This window comes from Drosophila ananassae, chromosome 3R, assembly GCF_017639315.1.
Source record: "Drosophila ananassae strain 14024-0371.13 chromosome 3R, ASM1763931v2, whole genome shotgun sequence".
NCBI lineage: Eukaryota > Metazoa > Arthropoda > Insecta > Diptera > Drosophilidae > Drosophila > Drosophila ananassae.
The window spans coordinates 28767646-28786401 of NC_057930.1; the positions used below are offsets into that span (position 1 = coordinate 28767646).

Consider the following 18756-nt stretch of genomic DNA (forward strand, 5'->3'; position numbering starts at 1 on the left):
ATTTTGAGTGAATAAATATATGCTTTGTAAATATGACTAAGATCCAGGAAAACATTATTAAAATTCCACTTTTCAAGGTATGCCACTCTGCGTATACTTGATATTCCGAATGATATAGGGTAACAATTTTAATAAATAAATCAATCGTATAAGAAAACTTGTCAAGTTGGATTGGACCTTATTAACCTATGTATCTTATTTACTATTTTATTATTTAGGTATTTTAGGCCATTTATTAGGGGTAATTACACCAATCCACATTGTTTTAAGCCATTAACCGGAAATTTAAATCCAAAATAATCGTACATTGTTGCTCTGTTTAAGGCCATTAAATCGAATTCATGTGAACCCTTTTTCTTTAATGTGTCCAGCCTTCTTTCCAGGCAGACCTCCTGCCTGGCCTCTGTGTGATCCTCAAATCGGAGGGGAGATGTGCCCTCCACTCCGACAGTCAACAGCCGGCAGACACTCTTCCGAAATGGGGATCGTAAATAAACAGCACGCTCTGAAGGCATTTCAAGCAACCAAAATACTCGTAAAAACTAGACCCCAAAACGATATGCACATGGCACCTATTAATGGCTACTTATGCACTACAAGTGTCTCCTATTTTCGAGGCATCCGTCCCTTTTTACTTTTTGACACGAGACTGATGCGTAACACGACAGTAGCAATGCATTCCGTGGCCCTGTCGGCGGGGCAACTCCCTCCCTCTTAGTTGGAGTGGAGGGTCTGCTCTGCCAGTGCCACGACCTGTTCATCATTATGTCGCTTGCTTACATGTCAGCGGGCAGTTCGCTGCTGCATTGTCCACATCTGCATATATCATGCAGAGTATAGCACCACACCCTGCGAAGAAACACTATCCCCATCAACGCTGCATATTTTTGCCGCTTTTTTTCGGACAGCGGCGACCACTTGCTGAAATTTCATTATGGTCGTGATTTATAAATAAGCTTCACTGCCTCCGACTCCTCCGACCTGCACTCAATCGTTCCGATCCTCCTCAAGCTCTCTTCAGATTTTTCCCAGCATCTTGAGTAAGTGCACTGAAAATAAATGTTAAATGGCACATTAAGAATTTAATATAAAAAATATATTATAGATTCTTATGTCTTCAAATGGGTATAGGTAAAAACAGTTTTCTGATTAATTTCTCAAAACTCATGCGTTTTTTCCAGTGCACGAGGTATGAACGGCCCACGCACTTTTTGAATGCGTTGCAGCAAATACAAAATATCAACATCCAACACAACAGCGATATCTTGCATGTTGGACGTCTGCTTCCCCTCCCAACGCACAACCCCTGTCCAACTCTTTCCTTAGTTCCAGCTCATTTCGTATTAATCATAAAATTGTATTATTAACATGTTTATTTTTCGATCTTCAAGATTCAGTTACATGCAATCTTCCTCGCTTTATTTGATCTTAGAGGCTGTGCGTTGGTAAGTGTTTTTCAGGGAACATGATTTTTTGGCGCAGTGTACGGATGAAAAGTAAGCCACTTTCAAACATGGGTTTTCAATTGCATTAGCCGCATTGCGGCTAATTGGGCTAATGACTGCGGACCAAATATCTGCCACCTGGACTTTGTAAAGGCGTAGGTGGGATAACGGCTTAAAGGCAGTTAATTGGCCAACTGGCAGGAGCGTCAAGTAATTTCCTAGGAAAACCCGATCATAAGACAAAACCCGGCTTAAAACAATTTTGTTCAAACCATAATAATTAATAAAGATTACCAAGATTGATCACAATTTAGTTATAACTTTATGATTGTATATTAGACGCCAATATAGAAACTTTAAAGCATTTAAAGGTCATTCCAGAGATAAAACTGGTTAACACCAATTTAATCCAACATAATGAAATAAATATTGAAGAATCCATTCAGACTGTGACATACACGAGTGTGTAATTAATGTTTAGGGCTTTGGCTATAAAGAAACTGACTAACGCCGTCTTAACAATAGATCCAACACAACTCAATACACATTTATGAAAAAAGAGAAGGGGGAGCTTTAGTTATATTTCATTTTCCATAAATTTTTATTCGATTTCCGTTTACTTTGACTATGGTATTATGAATAAATTATGATAAATTAAGCAATAATCCAATAAACTAGAGTAATCTTATATTAAGCATTATTACGTCTTTGTCGTATCTTGTTTTACAAATATTTGATGGCCTAGACCAAAGACGATTTGGAATTGGAATTTTGACCTGTCCTGGGCCAAGTTAGTTGTCTGACATTTTAATTATTCGTTTAGCTAAATGCAAATGCCAAAAGAATTTATGATAAAAATCCCAAAAACAAAGCAAAGGTTAGCAATTAAATGGCCTTTGTTCCAAGCCGACATCTTCTTTAGACAAACAGTAGCAGATCGCTTAATTAATCCAGTTGCTCTCGCAGCTCCATTTGTTATTGTTTATTTAACCACACTGGTCATTTCGATGGAGTCGCCACAGCTAAAAATATATACAAAATCTAGTTAGACCTTGCTCTTGTGAAAATTTCAATGCGTTGACTTTGAAAGGAGTGTGTTCGGTAATGGATCTTTTGTGACTCTATGATGTAAGACTGCATTAACCCAAATACGTTAAAGGTGCTTTCAAGATAGGATGGTCTTTCACAGTTACTATTAAAATTTATTCGAAGAATTAATTAAACTATACTGTCCACTAAAGGGTGCAACAAACTTAGTTATCAAATACTATGGAATAACCTTTCAAGTATTATATATACTAGCCATAAATTTAAACTTTCCCTTTATCCACAATCCTGAAAATCAATTAAAATTGTAAAAATTTAGACCGCAAAATAAATTTATGAATTTTATGGCGACAACTGTGTGAAAATCGAAAATGGAACATCTTCTCGCGTTGTAAGTCGTTAAAAAACAGGATGCCCTGAAGATGGTCGGTGCTGAGAAGTTATAAAAGGTGTAGAGACCGAAATTACTTCTGGCATATCCTTGGCGGCTCCTGGCATCTGATGGTGACCACACTAAGGCTGGAGTCTTCGTTGGCTTCGCTGTCACTGGCCAGGGCAGCACTAAGATGGCCTGCCGTGAGAGGAGGGGTCGTGGCCAGAGTGGTGCCTTTCGAATTGGCGGTGCTCTTCAGACCTACAACGTGGACCAACTTCGTTGTGGCTGCCACAGCCGCAGCCATCACCTGGCCATGTCCGTTAGCCATCGAGGAGTTATTGGCAGGCGGCTTTTGCACCAGCTGGTTGGAGGAGTCCAGGCGATTCGAAAGTGATGTGTGCCTGTTATTGACCGACTGTAAAGAGAAAAGATTATTAATTAATACGAAATAAAATTCATTAGTGAAGACAAAATATAAATGCAAACCCACCGCATTGTTGTTGTTATTCATGCGACCACGTATATTGTACAGTCCATAGACCAAAGGATTCATACAGGAGTTGGTGGAGGCAAATATGAAAAGTGCCTTTCTCACCAGGGAATTCACTTGCGAGACAGAGGACTTGTCCAGCGAGTACCATATGACGATGGTATAATACGGGGTCCAGCAGATAATAAATACAATCACAATCGTGATGGTCATCTTAAGAGTCCGTTTCTTTGCCCTGCTTAAGACATCGTCGTTGGAGCGCCGGAAGCGCTCTGCAATTACGTCCTTGAGCACCCGTTGGCTCTTCCGGTAGATTTCTAGGTAGATAGATCCGTAGCAGTAGATGAAGACGATCAGGGGAAAAGCGTACATGGCAGACATCGAGGCGATCTGATAGAGCCTGTTGTCAAATTCGTTCCTTAGAGTATGAAAGGTGACGCACTGAAAGTAGCCTTTAACTACGGGATGCTCCTCCACATGAAAGAGAAAGGCCTGTCGAAAGTTGATATCAATTAAGCTATTAGTTTTACAGAGAAAATAATTAAGACCTTAAAAAAGCTTTAGGTAGCCTGATAATTTAAGTAAGCTGATTTATATCACAGTGTATACCTGGAAAACTCACCTGGGGAATGCTGCAGACGATAGAGCCGAGCCAGGCACAGGCCAACATGACGCGTCCCCGGTTGTAGGAGCGCTTCAACGGCTTCAGGATGGCATAGTATCTGGCGATTAGGAGAGCAGGGAGCAGGTGATGAGAAAGCTGGAAAGCCATAAAGAAGGCTGGCAGGCAACAGCCTGGCATCGATTGACACATCGAGCTGCCTTATCTGGCTATCAATTTGGTCCATTAGCGACAGTCAACGGATGGACTCACCTGTCGAGAGATATGCAGACCATCACGTAGCTTGACAGGTACAGACCGAAGACGCGAAAGAAGGTCATAAGGCGGCACATCAGATCCGTGGAGCGCCACTGCACTGTCCAAGCCCACACAATCTCCAGCGGCATCAGGAGGAACGTCACCATTAGATCGGCAATGGCCAGATGCATTAGCATGATATCAATCCTCAAGGGACCCCGCAGTCGTCGTTTGGTCAGAAGATATAGTACTGTGCTGTTTCCAATTGTTGAGACTACAAACAGTATGCTGCACCGCAGGAGAAGCCGTTTCACATCCAGCATACAGCACAGATGTGGAGGCGGTGGTGCAAAGGTGCGGGAAAGGTTGAACAGCGATTAAATTGGTGAGTGGGAAATTAAAGAAGTTCTAGTGACGGTGAACAGTGGGCAGTTGTGTATAAGCGTTAGTGTGGGTGCCACGTGACCGGTAAGTGTGTCAAGAAATAGCAGTAAGGAAACGTGAAATTAATTGGGCGCCAAAAGGCTCCTGGGCAGCCAACTCAGACATTCAGAGATTAGAGTCAAAGAAAACAATCGGACAACCCGTGTGTGTTTTGTTTTATGTTGAATAGCTAGAAGAGTCATGTTAATCAATCAAGCAAATCTGAGTAATTTGAAATGGTGAACCCCATGATGAACCCCGAACGATCAAATTCCAAATAAAAATTTCTGAGTCTCAGACAGATAGCCAGACTAAGAGCTAAGGAGGCATCAGAAACGATGAGGTTAGCATGATTTATACTTATTTATAACAACATTTACAGCTACGTATATATGGGGACTCGAACACCTACACCTCCGCATCGATTGATAAGTTTATACAGATAGTAAAAGTCAAAGCTTATCATCAGCTTGACTGAGTTGTGAGAATAATATTTTAAAAACAATGTAGGAGGTGATGTCTAAGATTGGGCTATAGGATGAATAGGTTGTGTCACCCCCCATCTGACTCACCTGTAGACGATGATGGAAAGGCGATGGCCATCATTGAAGACCATATCCTTAGACAAGTGCGTGGTTCCATTCGTATTGTTGGTATTGAGATGGGACCAATCGTTCAAAATGCGATGATCGTATTCGCTCACTTCACCGGATTGCGCCATTTTTGTTATTATCAGTTTAATAAAATCACTTTTTCGGCTTTTAGTTTTTATTACTTCACGTAAAGAAACCTGTACTCTAACAGTCTAAAAACAATTATTAATTTGATTATATATTAAATCACTCAAAAATATAATTAAGTAAAAACCGGAAATTGTAGGCCTTGATAGAGGACCTTCTGGTATAGTCGTATTGTTTTGGGGGCTTGTCATTTAAGTGCCCAGAATGTATTTTGTTTAACTTTTATATGTTTGCTTATGCCTGCCCGAGCTATATCTAGCGGTGGCGATTCCCCTCAATTAACCGAATCAATTTCACTCATTTCAAAATGTACACTTTGCGATTTCTTTTTGTTTGTAAGGTTCAAGAACATGTTTATTATAATTTTGTTTGTTTTTCGTTTTATTTGCTGCACACAAGGATGACCTTGAGCTAATTACAATCGCACCGCTCTGGAATATTTCTATTTCCAGTTGATAATAAAAATTCCACTTATGCTGAGGCATCTTCCTCAACTCGACATTACAATAGCACAGGAATTATTACACCAGAGAGAATCTCTCGCTGGCTTATTAATCTTTTAATCGATTGTGCTCAATGGAGCAATTGTTCACTCAATTGAAAGGCATTAGAACAGAGTGAAACGGTGCCAAATTATTCTCCCATTAATCCTTGAGTTAAAACTGAGTTTAGACGCGCCGCATTTAATGCCCTTTGAACTTGACATCTAAATGGGCGCAAAAACAAACAATTATTGATGTTTTTAGTACAGCAAAAATAACATTAACCAAATGGCGCTAAAATATATAAAATATAGTCTTCAGCGCCAATTCTATAGCAATTCTATAGATCAAAGATTACCTAGTATTTCAAATAATTCTCTTCCAGCTAATCGATCTTGTTTCGTATATATACTAATTGAAGGCGTAATCAATGATTACGAATGCCCGTACGTGCTATATAATTTCTTTTCATCGAATATGTTCAACTATATCTCTGGCTATATATAAACTTTTTCAATTTCCGTTTTGTTTTGTTTTCTAAACACGCGGGCACACCGTGTTTTCATATTGAACTATAAACTCAGTAGATATTATACATTCTGGAGCAATTTTCGAAATATCCTCTGAGTTGTTACACACCTCAGAGCCTCAATATGGGGTTGGGGGTGGTCTTGCGCCACGCCCACATGCAATGTTATCGTAATCGCATTAACAGTACACGAATCCAGCGGATCGAGCAAATTTATCGCACCGAGCGGATCTAACGGTTCACACCGGGCGGCAAGCAGGAACTGACTGAATCTGCCGCTTGGGATAATACTAGGGAGGCTGCTGGTGCTGCCGTGAAATCAAAATCTCCAACAAAAACTGATAATCCAGCTGGAGGAATAGCAAAAAGTGCGACACGGGCGATAACAGCAGTTGACCTCAATTGTGTATCTGTGTTGTCGACTGTTTGAATGTCGTTGCAGGTCCCGCCCGCATAAATTTCACATTTATCAATGCGTGTGTGCGACTCAAAGTTCACAGGCTGAGAAACCAAAAGTCTGAGAGCACCAAGTATGGCGACTCCTTATCACCGCCGTGAGTCTCACCCAAAAAAGCAATTAAATTGGCATTACTTATTGGCCTTATCAGCGTCTGCTTGATGATTTTGCTTCCCCTGTGTGACTATTGCAAACCTACTTCGGTGTTTATGTATCCTTTACCGTATTGGCGAAGCCTCCGATCCGGTCGCAAGTCCACTGACTTCTGGCACTGGCCACGGCCAAGGTTGACATTTTAACCCCTGAATCCGAGTCTGTCAACACAAATCATTAAATTTAATGAGCGACCAGGAACAGAGTTCGACAAAGGATTTCAAATTCACGTTTACCAACGAGCTTTTGTATGCTAGGAATGTGTGGGTCACCGGTGTCATGTGTGCGCTCTTATCAAGATGCACCTGGCCCACCTGATAAGACGCCATTTAGTCGGTTGGTCCGCCCTAATGAGCGCTCATGTGGCATGTGCATTGGCAACTGCACACTGCAGCTTTAATAGGAGTCTTTAAATGATTATCCCATTTTTATTGACAATGCTTTTGGATAAAAACATGATTAAATGGAATTTGATATGGACTAGATTGATTTGATATGAAAAATATATTTACGGAAATTTTCAAAAATAATTAAAAAAGCATTAAATTTATAAAAGCTTTTTGGTCCTACGTTCAATATGTATGATTTTAAATATAAACGCACAAATTTTATTGTTAAAAATAGTATTGTATAGTATTGTATAGTAAATAGAATAAACTTCGGTAAATATAAAGTATTTACTTCAAAAGTATCCAGTTCGATTCCTCTATAATAAAGTTGAGTTTTTAAAATTATAATCCCTTTTACACAAAATTTCAAAATGAAATTTCTATTTGAAATTTTTCAAATAAGGCGCCTCTTGCAATAAAAAGCAACTATAATATTAGCGCCACCCCGCGGAAATATTATGAACCAACAACAAAGTGCAGTATTTTATGGTATTTTTCATAAATTTATTTTGGAATTTATACACCTGGTTACATTAAAGTCCCATGTGGGTATCAGCTCCAATTAATTTTTTAATTTTTTAAATGAAACTATAGGACAATGCTGCGCAAATCAAAGAAACAGCCCGAGACTGTGGCCGAGAAAGTCAACATGCTGCTCGCTCATCCAAACGAGAGCGACAGTGCCGAGGACTCGGACTTCGACGTGTCCACCGGTCCCAGGCTGGCCGATTTTGAAGAGGGCGAATATGACCTACCGGATGCACGGAGCACATCGTTCCGAAAAAGGAATGCTAAGATGCTTTCGGAGGAGAGCAGTCGTTACAAAGGAAAGATCAGCAGTCGCAAGGAGCTGGAGGAGGAGAATGATTCTGAAGGCGATGAGTTACCCTATGAGGAAAGCGATGATGAAAAGGACGCTCTGGTTGCATTTAATAAGAAATTAAAAGCCGAAAAAGTCCCTGCTACAGCTGAGGAAGAAAATGGACACTCCGAAGAGGATCAGGAAGATGAAGATGACTCTGAAGAGGACATATCCGATGAGGAAGATAATGAAGAAAGTGAGGAAGGGAACGACTACAATGATGATGATGATGATGAAGAAGATGACACCATCAGACCCTCAGATGTCATGTCCAAAACGAACCACGAGGCAGAAATTCAAAAGGGGGTATGTGTTCAAAATCAACTTCGAATCTGGGAACGTCTCCTGGAGTTGCGGATCAACACCCAAAAGTTCACCAGCAAGGCTAACCAATTGCCAGCACCAGAGACCCTGAAGATTCTTGCAACCGAAAACCACGAACTTCAATCGGTTTTGGTTGAGGCTCAGGACCGCTCCTCCAAACTTTTGCAGCAACTCTTGGCCCTCCAATCAGCCCTTCATCACCAAAATTCGGAGATGAGAAAGTCGGTGAAACGTAAGCAACCCGAAGAGAATGAAAGTTTTCCGCCAAAACGGTTTGGTAGTGTTCTGCAAAGCAATTTTCAGCAGATAACTGGCTACAGAAATGATGTTCTGCTGAAATGGGACGACCGCACCAAGCTTTTGACCCCGGGAGCTGGTGTGAAACGGAAGTCTGCCCAGGAGGACTACGACATCATCAAGAAAATCGACAGTGCTTTGGACAATAGGGAATTGATCGTGGAAAAGTCACAGATCCGAAAGAGCAATCAACCTGAGCAGCAACTGGAGAACGCTCCACCGCAACGGCTAACGCACATCTATGACGACACTGACTTCTATCACCAGCAACTGCGAGAACTGATCGAGTATAAAGCCAGCACCGCATCAAATATGAGCGAGATCACAAAGCAGTTCGTGGAGCTGCAGAAGCTGCGTCAAAAGATGAAGAAGAAGGTGGACACTAGGGCCAGTAAAGGACGCAAGCTTCGGTAAGTGTGTTTAGTTGACTGTAATAATTTTCAATGCATTAAATATGTTACTTTTTAGTTATGTGGTGCACAAGAAGCTTGTTAACTTTATGGCCCCAAATGAAGCAAGTGAGTGGACGGATAGCGCCAAATCCGAGTTGTATAAATCACTATTTGTTTAAAAAAAAATACTTAAATTTACAAATCAAAATAAATCTAGTTAGTGAAGCAAATATTATAATGAATAAAATAATATGAACTGAAAAACTACCAATTCCTAAAATAAAACTTGTATATCTTTATGCTAAGCATGAAAACACCATTTCTTGAATTTGACTTTAAATTATATTATATGTATATATATTTTTTTATGTATATTTAATTTTTTGTTTACTTTTAACTGCTAAATTGTATTTTCAACATTTAATTTTTATTATTAATTATTATTTTTTCAACTGGATAATTTATGCATCAAGTGCATAACAATATGGCTTGAATATAACCGCAAACGTTTGTAATTACCCCTTCATAACCATTTCGTTTAGTTGGTGTGATTTTGTGAGTTGGTTGAGTGGTAATTTAGCTGGCTTATTCTGAGTTACGTCTTTATTTTTCATTATTCGATATAATATATATGTACGCAAGCATATATACGAATTATAGTATTTTTTAAGATATTAAACTAGTTTTTCACTGATGCTCATACTTGACTCGTTTTTGTTTATATTTACTTTTCTAGTGTTTTACTTGGGCTTAATTCAGTTTATAATTTTATTTTCAGTTGCTTTATATTTCATACTGCTCTAGTGTGTTCGTCGTCTAAGTCATTGTTAGTTATGAAATGCGTTTATTTTATATTTATAAATATCATGTTTAATTCCAATAAATCGGTGCGTAACTGCAATAAAGGGAGAGGCTTTCGAAATGTGTTTTAAAAATTCAATTGCGATACACCGGTCAAATTAAATTACAATAAATAATCACTATGAATTTATGACTAAAATTTTGAGAATACAATAGGTTTCATATAAAAATACTTAAAAAAATTCGAGCACGTTTAAAAGGTAATCAGCGTGTCAATTGTTCGACAGAAATTCTCGGATTATTCTTTGGGAAATGATATTTTGTCAAGTCCTTTAAAAATTAATTAACAAGTAGCTGAAAGTGAATAGAGCACATAATATCATTCATACATTATTGATAAATATATATTGCACTTTAATGCGCACGAGAATCGATCGACTAAAGCCTACAAATGTGCCACGACAAGGACGTTGAGGAAATACTGAGCCTTGGTTTAATCTATTTTTGAATTGAAGTTACTAAATGACGTTACAACACACAAATGACGATTATAAGCTTGCAATCAGTGATGGAAACTAGAGTGCGTGGGGATTTTCATTTCCCTGTTCTTCTTTACAAACTACCAATATAAAGATTACAAAAATGCCGCTGACTAATTTTTCGTACTCTTTGATTTTTCCCTAATTGTTAATGGAGTTCTTCAGCAACAGGGGCAACCCAGTTTTGGTTTTTGATTTAGAAACGAGTATGGTGGCTGTTTTTGCCCCTCCCGAACCGGTGGCAGCAGCTGCTTCAGCGGCTACGACGGCTGCACTGCGTCTGGGAGCCGCCTGCCGGTGATGCAGCTCCTGCAACAGGGCGGAGTGCTTGTCTAGGGCCTTCAGCTGGGCTGTGTTTTGGGTCTCGTACAGCGACGACTGAAGTTGAGTGTGGATAGAAGTGACGTTGGAGAGGGTGTTCTCGGCTTCGCCTATAGGGTAGTTGCTTAAATATCGTTTACTAGTCGTGGTTGCTGAAGTTGCCGTTGATGTCGTTGTAGTGTTTGCTATTGTAGACTGTTCCTGCGCTGAAACCTGTAGCGAAATCCATTAATGCTATAATAATATTAAGCAAAGTGATCATACCTTTCCCATAACCGCAATCTCTGTGTCTCAAGTGCACTTAGCAGGATGAATAACGTTCTCCATATCCTTTTGCACTGCATGAAGTTCCGAAAGCTGCTTGGCAAATTTGACGTTCAACTCGCTCAACTTGGCCAACTGAAAGTCATTATTTATTATTTACTTTAAGTAAAAAAAAACTCAAGTATGGAACTCAATTTAGGATAAGGAAAATTCAAGTTAGGAATTTCAAAAAATGTATTCGTTCCTTGTATCATTATTATTTTTTAATATAGTCATTTCAGGAAGATGTTTTCACCGTTCAGATTAAAAAAAAATAAAGAGAAACCGTTAAAGAGAATTAAAATTTGCGTACCGTTTGATCATTACATTTTTCGCGTAAACTAATATTGGCAGATTTAAGTTCAATTTCCTGTTGAAGCAATTCGGTTTGCAGTTGCTCTGTTCGCGCCTTCAATGTGGCTACCTCGCGTCGCAGCTCGTCCTCCGTTGCGCCACCACTGCCGGAAGCGACACCCACTCCACCTCCGCCTACTCGAAGCAAGTCCATCTCTCGCTTAAGACGAATGTTTTCCTCCTTGTACGTGTGTAATTGGCGCTTCCATTCGTCTACGTTCGCCGTAGATTCCTAATATAATGATAGATAATATAAAGTTATTTTTTTTCCGTTGAAAGTTTAAACATTTACACTTGTTCAATAAAAATGTAACAAATATTCGATTAGATGTGTGAATCCAATGTTAAATGGACATACATAAGAATGATAAATTGAAAAACACAAAAATCGAACACTAACTTCGGGCGGAGAGCCGAAGTTGATATACTCTTGCATATATTATAAGATAAGATAAGATAAGATAAGATCCTTATGAAAATAATCCGCAAAAAAATCGGACGGAAATTGGTTAAGATACAGCCATCGCTGGAGGCCATATTGTTCTTCAATGCATTCTTTACAAGTTTCGAAAGGGAGCCTCTGAAAAATTTGAGAAAAAATCTATAAAATAATTTGTTCTTACATTTTGATGAAGAACGAAAAAGAATCAAAATACAAATCGTTTACGATATTCATCTAAAGAATCTGATAGAAATTGGTAAAGATTCAGCCACCGCTGCGACCATATCGTCCCCAGAAAACTTTACAAACAATCTTTAAAACATGTTCTTCCCAGATTTTGATGCATAATGATGGAGAATCGATCTACAAATCGTTTAAGATATTCTGCTTAATAATCGGATAGAAATTAGCCAAGATATAGCCATCGCTGGGGCCAAATTGTCCTTGCATGTTTTCACAAGTTGTAAAGGGGATCACCAGGAAATCTCATAAAAAATCTGAAAAATATGTTGTTCTCAGATTTTAACACAGAATGATGGAGAATCTATCTACAAATAGTTTAAGATATTCCGTTTAATAATCGGATGGAAATTAGCCAAGATATAGCCATCGCTGGGGCCAGATTGTCCTTGCATGCAGTTTTCACAAGTTTCGAAGGGGATCCCCAGAAAATTTCACAAATAATCTTAAAAATATGTTGTCCTCAGATTTTAATGCAGAATGATGGAGAATCTAACTACAAATAGTTTAAGATATTCCGCTTACGAATCGGATAGAAATTAACCAAGATATAGCCATCGCTGGGGGTCAGATTGTCCTTGCATGCAGTTTTCACAAGTTTCGAGGGGGATCCCCAGAAAATCTCATAAAAAATCTGAAAAATATGTTGTTCTCAGATTTTAACACAGAATGATGGAGAATCTATCTACAAATAGTTTAAGATATTCCGTTTAATAATCGGATGGAAATTAGCCAAGATATAACCATCGCTGGGGCCAGATTGTCCTTGCATGCAGTTTTTACAAGTTTCGAAGGGGATCCCCAGCAAATCTCATAAAAAATCTTAAAAATATGTTGTTCTCAGATTTTAACACAGAATGATGGAGAATCGATCTACAAATTGTTTAAGATATTCCGCTTACGAATCGGATAGAAATTAACAAAGATATAGCCATCGCTGGGGGCCAGATTGTCCTTGCATGCAGTTTTCACAAGTTTCGAGGGGGATCCCCAGAAAATCTCATAAAAAATCTTAAAAATATGTTGTTCTCAGATTTTAATGCAGAATGGTGGAGAATCGATCTACAAATTGTTTAAGATATTCCGCTTACGAATCGGATAAAAATTAACCAAGATATAGCCATCGCTGGGGCCAGATTGTCCTTGCATGCAGTTTTCACAAGTTTCGAAGGGGATCCCCAGAAAATTTCACAAAAAATCTTAAAAATATGTTGTTCTCAGATTTTAATGCAGAATGGTGGAGAATCGATCTACAAATTGTTTAAGATATTCCGCTTACGAATCGGATAGAAATTAACCAAGATATAGCCATCGCTGGGGCCAGATTGTCCTTGCATGCAGTTTTCACAAGTTTCGAAGGGGATCCCCAGAAAATTTCACAAATAATCTTAAAAATATGTTGTCCTCAGATTTTAATGCAGAATGATGGAGAATCTAACTACAAATAGTTTAAGATATTCCGCTTACGAATCGGATAGAAATTAACCAAGATATAGCCATCGCTGGGGCCAGATTGTCCTTGCATGCAGTTTTCACAAGTTTCGAAGGGGATCCCCAGAAAATTTCGCAAAAAATCTTCAAAATATGTTTTCCTCAGATTTTAATGCAGAATGATGGAGAATCTATCTACAAATAGTTTAAGATATTCCTCTTACGAATCGGATAAAAATTAACCAAGATATAGCCATCGCTGGGGGCCAGATTGTCCTTGCATGCAGTTTTCACAAGTTTCGAAGGGGATCCCCAGAAAATTTCACAAATAATCTTAAAAATATGTTGTCCTCAGATTTTAATGCAGAATGATGGAGAATCTAACTACAAATAGTTTAAGATATTCCGCTTACGAATCGGATAGAAATTAACCAAGATATAGCCATCGCTGGGGCCAGATTGTCCTTGCATGCAGTTTTCACAAGTTTCGAAGGGGATCCCCAGCAAATCACATAAAAAATCTTAAAAATATGTTGTTCTCAGATTTTAACACAGAATGATGGAGAATCGATCTACAAATTGTTTAAGATATTCCGCTTACGAATCGGATAGAAATTAACCAAGATATAGCCATCGCTGGGGGCCAGATTGTCCTTGCATGCAGTTTTCACAAGTTTCGAGGGGGATCCCCAGAAAATTTCACAAAAAATCTTAAAAATATGTTGTTCTCAGATTTTAATGCAGAATGGTGGAGAATCGATCTACAAATTGTTTAAGATATTCCGCTTACGAATCGGATAGAAATTAACCAAGATATAGCCATCGCTGAGGGTCAGATTGTCCTTGCATGCAGTTTTCACAAGTTTCGAGGGGGATCCCCAGAAAATCTCATAAAAAATCTTAAAAATATGTTGTTCTCAGATTTTAATGCAGAATGGTGGAGAATCGATCTACAAATTGTTTAAGATATTCCGCTTACGAATCGGATAAAAATTAACCAAGATATAGCCATCGCTGGGGGCCAGATTGTCCTTGCATGCAGTTTTCACAAGTTTCGAAGGGGATCCCCAGAAAATTTCACAAATAATCTTAAAAATATGTTGTCCTCAGATTTTAATGCAGAATGATGGAGAATCTAACTACAAATAGTTTAAGATATTCCGCTTACGAATCGGATAGAAATTAACCAAGATATAGCCATCGCTGGGGCCAGATTGTCCTTGCATGCAGTTTTCACAAGTTTCGAAGGGGATCCCCAGAAAATTTCGCAAAAAATCTTCAAAATATGTTTTCCTCAGATTTTAATGCAGAATGATGGAGAATCTATCTACAAATAGTTTAAGATATTCCGTTTAATAATCGGATGGAAATTAACCAAGATATAGCCATCGCCGGGGATCAGATTGTCCTTGCCTGCAGTTTTCACAAGTTTCGAAGGGGATCAGGAAATCTCATAAAAAATCTTAAAAATATGTTGTTCTCAGATTTTAACACAGAATGATGGAGAATCGATCTACAAATAGTTTAAGATATTCCGTTTAATAATCGGATGGAAATTAGCCAAGATATAGCCATCGCTGGGGCCAGATTGTCCTTGCATGCAGTTTTCACAAGTTTCGAAGGGGATCCCCAGAAAATTTCACAAATAATCTTAAAAATATGTTGTCCTCAGATTTTAATGCAGAATGGTGGAGAATCGATCTACAAATTGTTTAAGATATTCCGCTTACGAATCGGATAGAAATTAACCAAGATATAGCCATCGCTGGGGCCAGATTGTCCTTGCATGCAGTTTTCACAAGTTTCGAAGGGGATCCCCAGAAAATTTCACAAAAAATCTTAAAAATATGTTGTTCTCAGATTTTAATGCAGAATGGTGGAGAATCGATCTACAAATTGTTTAAGATATTCCGCTTACGAATCGGATAAAAATTAACCAAGATATAGCCATCGCTGGGGCCAGATTGTCCTTGCATGCAGTTTTCACAAGTTTCGAGGGGGATCCCCAGAAAATCTCATAAAAAATCTTAAAAACATGTTGTTCTCAGATTTTAATGCGGAATGGTGGAGAATCGATCTACAAATTGTTTAAGATATTCCGCTTACGAATCGGATAGAAATTAACCAAGATATAGCCATCGCTGGGGGTCAGATTGTCCTTGCATGCAGTTTTCACAAGTTTCGAGGGGGATCCCCAGAAGATCTCATAAAAAATCTTAAAAATATGTTGTTCTCAGATTTTAATGCAGAATGATGGAGAATCTATCTACAAATAGTTTAAGATATTCCTCTTACGAATCGGATAAAAATTAACCAAGATATAGCCATCGCTGGGGGCCAGATTGTCCTTGCATGCAGTTTTCACAAGTTTCGAAGGGGATCCCCAGAAAATCTCACAAAAAATCTTAAAAATATGTTGTTCTCAGATTTTAATGCAGAATGGTGGAGACTCGATCTACAAATTGTTTAAGATATTCCGCTTACGAATCGGATAAAAATTAACCAAGATATAGCCATCGCTGGGGCCAGATTGTCCTTGCATGCAGTTTTCACAAGTTTCGAAGGGGATCCCCAGAAAATTTCACAAAAAATCTTAAAAATATGTTTTCCTCAGATTTTAATGCAGAATGGTGGAGAATCGATCTACAAATTGTTTAAGATATTCCGCTTACGAATCGGATAGAAATTAACAAAGATATAGCCATCGCTGGCGGTCAGATTGTCCTTGCATGCAGTTTCGAAGGTAATACCCAGGAAATCTCATAAAAAATCTTAAAAATATGTTGTTCTCAGATTTTAACACAGAATGATGGAGAATCGATCTACAAATTGTTTAAGATATTCCGCTTACGAATCGGATAGAAATTAACCAAGATATAGCCATCGCTGGGGGCCAGATTGTCCTTGCATGCAGTTTTCACAAGTTTCGAAGGGGATCCCCAGAAAATTTCACAAAAAATCTTAAAAATATGTTGTTCTCAGATTTTAATGCAGAATGGTGGAGAATCGATCTACAAATTGTTTAAGATATTCCGCTTACGAATCGGATAGAAATTAACAAAGATATAGCCATCGCTGGCGGTCAGATTGTCCTTGCATGCAGTTTCGAAGGGGATACCCAGGAAATCTCATAAAAAATCTTAAAAATATGTTGTTCTCAGATTTTGATTCAGAATGGTGGAGAATTGATATACAAATCGAGTTAGGTTTTCCGCTTAAGATTCGGATGGAAACTGGCCAACAAATAGGCTTATATTGACTTGGAAAGTGATTCACTAAATATAGACATTTTACAGGGTCGGAGATGTCTCCTTTACTTCTTTGCCCATTTTTTCCCAAAATTATAATACCGCCAGCAAGAATATAAATATACTTTTATGAAAACTGAGTTCTTATAAAGGTTCACCGTAATAAATAATTTTTTAATGTAAATAATAAAATAAAATTAATGATTTAGAACAAAGGTTCACTTTAGTCACAAACTAATAGATGGGACAATAGTCAATTTTAAATTCACCTGGAGCGCACTGGTCAGGCGAATGTTGTTGTTCTTCAAGGTGGCTAATTCGATTTCCCACTTCTTGGCGTTGGCGCAGCTGGAAAGAAACGGATAACCACGAAAATACTTTAATCACCCAAACGAATTTTTATAATAAAACCTTACCTTTGCGCCAGGGCCATTTTCAGACGCTCATTTTCGTACTTAAGTTGCTGTTCAGCTGTGGCACCCGCTCCTGGACCCGTGTGCATGCCAACAATGCTGCCACCAGAGGAGATGGTGACGCCTCCCCCAGCTCCAACGGTGGGTTGAGGCGATGGCGTAGCCGATCCTATTTCCGATTTCACGTCGTTGGTGTTCAGCAACTTGTGTGAGGGGCTATCCGGATTGGCGTTCTGGGAATTGGTGTTGCTCAAATTCGGCGGCTCCACGGTATGAGGATCGATGGCCGTGTTGTCATTCTGCATAGCACCAACCGCCCGTCCTGAGATGGGCGACGTATTGGCCGATGTGGTAGGCGTGACAGCGTTAGAGCCGTTAGCAGATTTCATTGCGTTCTTTGTGGCCTCTTTGACTTCCTGGAACTTTTCCACAAACTGCAAGGGTAGATGGATTGGGTAACAGTATTCATAAGTGAAACTTTTTCTATCATACCTTAGTTAGCTCCGCCTCGGATGCGAATCCCAGGCCATATACCGTGTTCGCCCTAACATCACTCCACTGGCCGAACTTCTGGGATGTCTGTGTGAATGTCATGTTGGGCGTGATTGTGGAATTTATAACCGCCTTGGAGCCCTCGACACTGATGATGCGGTACAGATTTCGGGAGTTGTCGTAGAAAAAGCTCACGTTGACCGCCTTCATGCTGGCCGTGATCCAGGTTCGCTTCGTCTTCGGATCGATGTGGAAGACGTGCGCCTGGCAGGTGAAAATTGGTTGCTCGCTGTGGGTCATAAAGGGATTACGCGCGGGACCAGGTGTGATTAATTAAAAATTCAATTTCGAAAAGGTAGTTTAAGGCAGCTACTCGTGCTTGTGTGGGTGCTTATCTATTACCTATCCGGTGACATGACACCTGTCTTCGACACTAGTCGTTCTTAGTTCTTCCTGTTATCGGTGGCGACGGCCGAACGCAGACTAAATTGCATTATGTACTTAAACCTTTTTAGAAGCCTTGCTTTTGATTTTGTCTAAAGCGTACACATACACCCGCACACCCGAGCACACACCCAAATAAAAGGCCTACCCACGCATGGTGGGGCAGGGGCTGGCATATATTCACGCCGCTCGCTACACACAGAACGCCAACAACAACAGAAACATGCAAAAATTCCAGCTAGTACGGCGTTGATTTTTCCCACACAATTTTCACTTTTTGCAGCGCTTTTACACTTCATATTGGCCCTTACCCCATCGTTTTCGTTGGCTTCGGCGCTTTAATGAGTGCTATTGCAACGGGTTTACCGTTTATAGGTGTTTATACTGCTAAAAAAAATAAAACTGCCTCAGTGCTGTAAAAAACTCATTTTTAATTTCAGTGCTGTAAAGGCTCATATTAAAT

General features: G+C 39.2%; 3 protein-coding genes across 3 annotated transcripts; 1 reads left to right on the plus strand and 2 right to left on the minus strand.

Annotated features, from left to right (window-relative positions):
* Positions 1-2022: 2022 nt before the first annotated feature.
* On the minus strand, positions 2023-6664 carry LOC6497766 (gonadotropin-releasing hormone receptor). The gene is made up of 7 exons (XM_001961366.4): positions 6502-6664; positions 5213-5445; positions 4233-4505; positions 3981-4080; positions 3359-3850; positions 2961-3283; positions 2023-2467 (listed from the first exon to the last, which is right to left on the minus strand). Exons 2-7 carry the CDS (start codon positions 5359-5361, stop codon positions 2428-2430), a joined length of 1377 nt encoding a protein of 458 aa, XP_001961402.2. The 5' UTR covers positions 5362-5445; positions 6502-6664; the 3' UTR covers positions 2023-2427.
* Positions 6665-7875: 1211 nt separating this feature from the next.
* On the plus strand, positions 7876-9584 carry LOC6497763 (protein Aatf). Its single transcript, XM_001961365.4, has 2 exons — positions 7876-9283; positions 9342-9584. Exons 1-2 carry the CDS (start codon positions 7989-7991, stop codon positions 9442-9444), a joined length of 1398 nt encoding a protein of 465 aa, XP_001961401.3. The 5' UTR covers positions 7876-7988; the 3' UTR covers positions 9445-9584.
* Positions 9585-9651: 67 nt separating this feature from the next.
* On the minus strand, positions 9652-18741 carry LOC6497765 (homer protein homolog 2). Its single transcript, XM_001961364.4, is given in 7 exon segments — positions 9652-11139; positions 11191-11325; positions 11543-11815; positions 17214-17292; positions 17361-17791; positions 17850-18138; positions 18605-18741. Coding segments are annotated over 7 exon segments (1605 nt in total). The 5' UTR covers positions 18610-18741; the 3' UTR covers positions 9652-10746.
* Between the last annotated feature and the right edge of the window lie 15 nt (positions 18742-18756).

Bases quoted from the DNA above. Each gene is read 5' to 3' on its own strand.
- LOC6497766 (XM_001961366.4), bottom strand. From the start codon at position 5,361: ATGGCGCAATCCGGTGAAGTGAGCGAATACGATCATCGCATTTTGAAC. The intron at 4,506-5,212 runs GTGAGTCAGATG...CCTGCGGTGCAG, and splicing joins CTTTCCATCATCGTCTACAG to CATACTGTTTGTAGTCTCAA. The intron at 2,468-2,960 runs GTAATTTCGGTC...ATATATTTTTAG, and splicing joins CCGCCAAGGATATGCCAGAA to CTGTGGCGACTCCATCGAAA.
- LOC6497763 (XM_001961365.4), top strand. From the start codon at position 7,989: ATGCTGCGCAAATCAAAGAAACAGCCCGAGACTGTGGCCGAGAAAGTC. The intron at 9,284-9,341 runs GTAAGTGTGTTT...GTTACTTTTTAG, and splicing joins AGTAAAGGACGCAAGCTTCG to TTATGTGGTGCACAAGAAGC.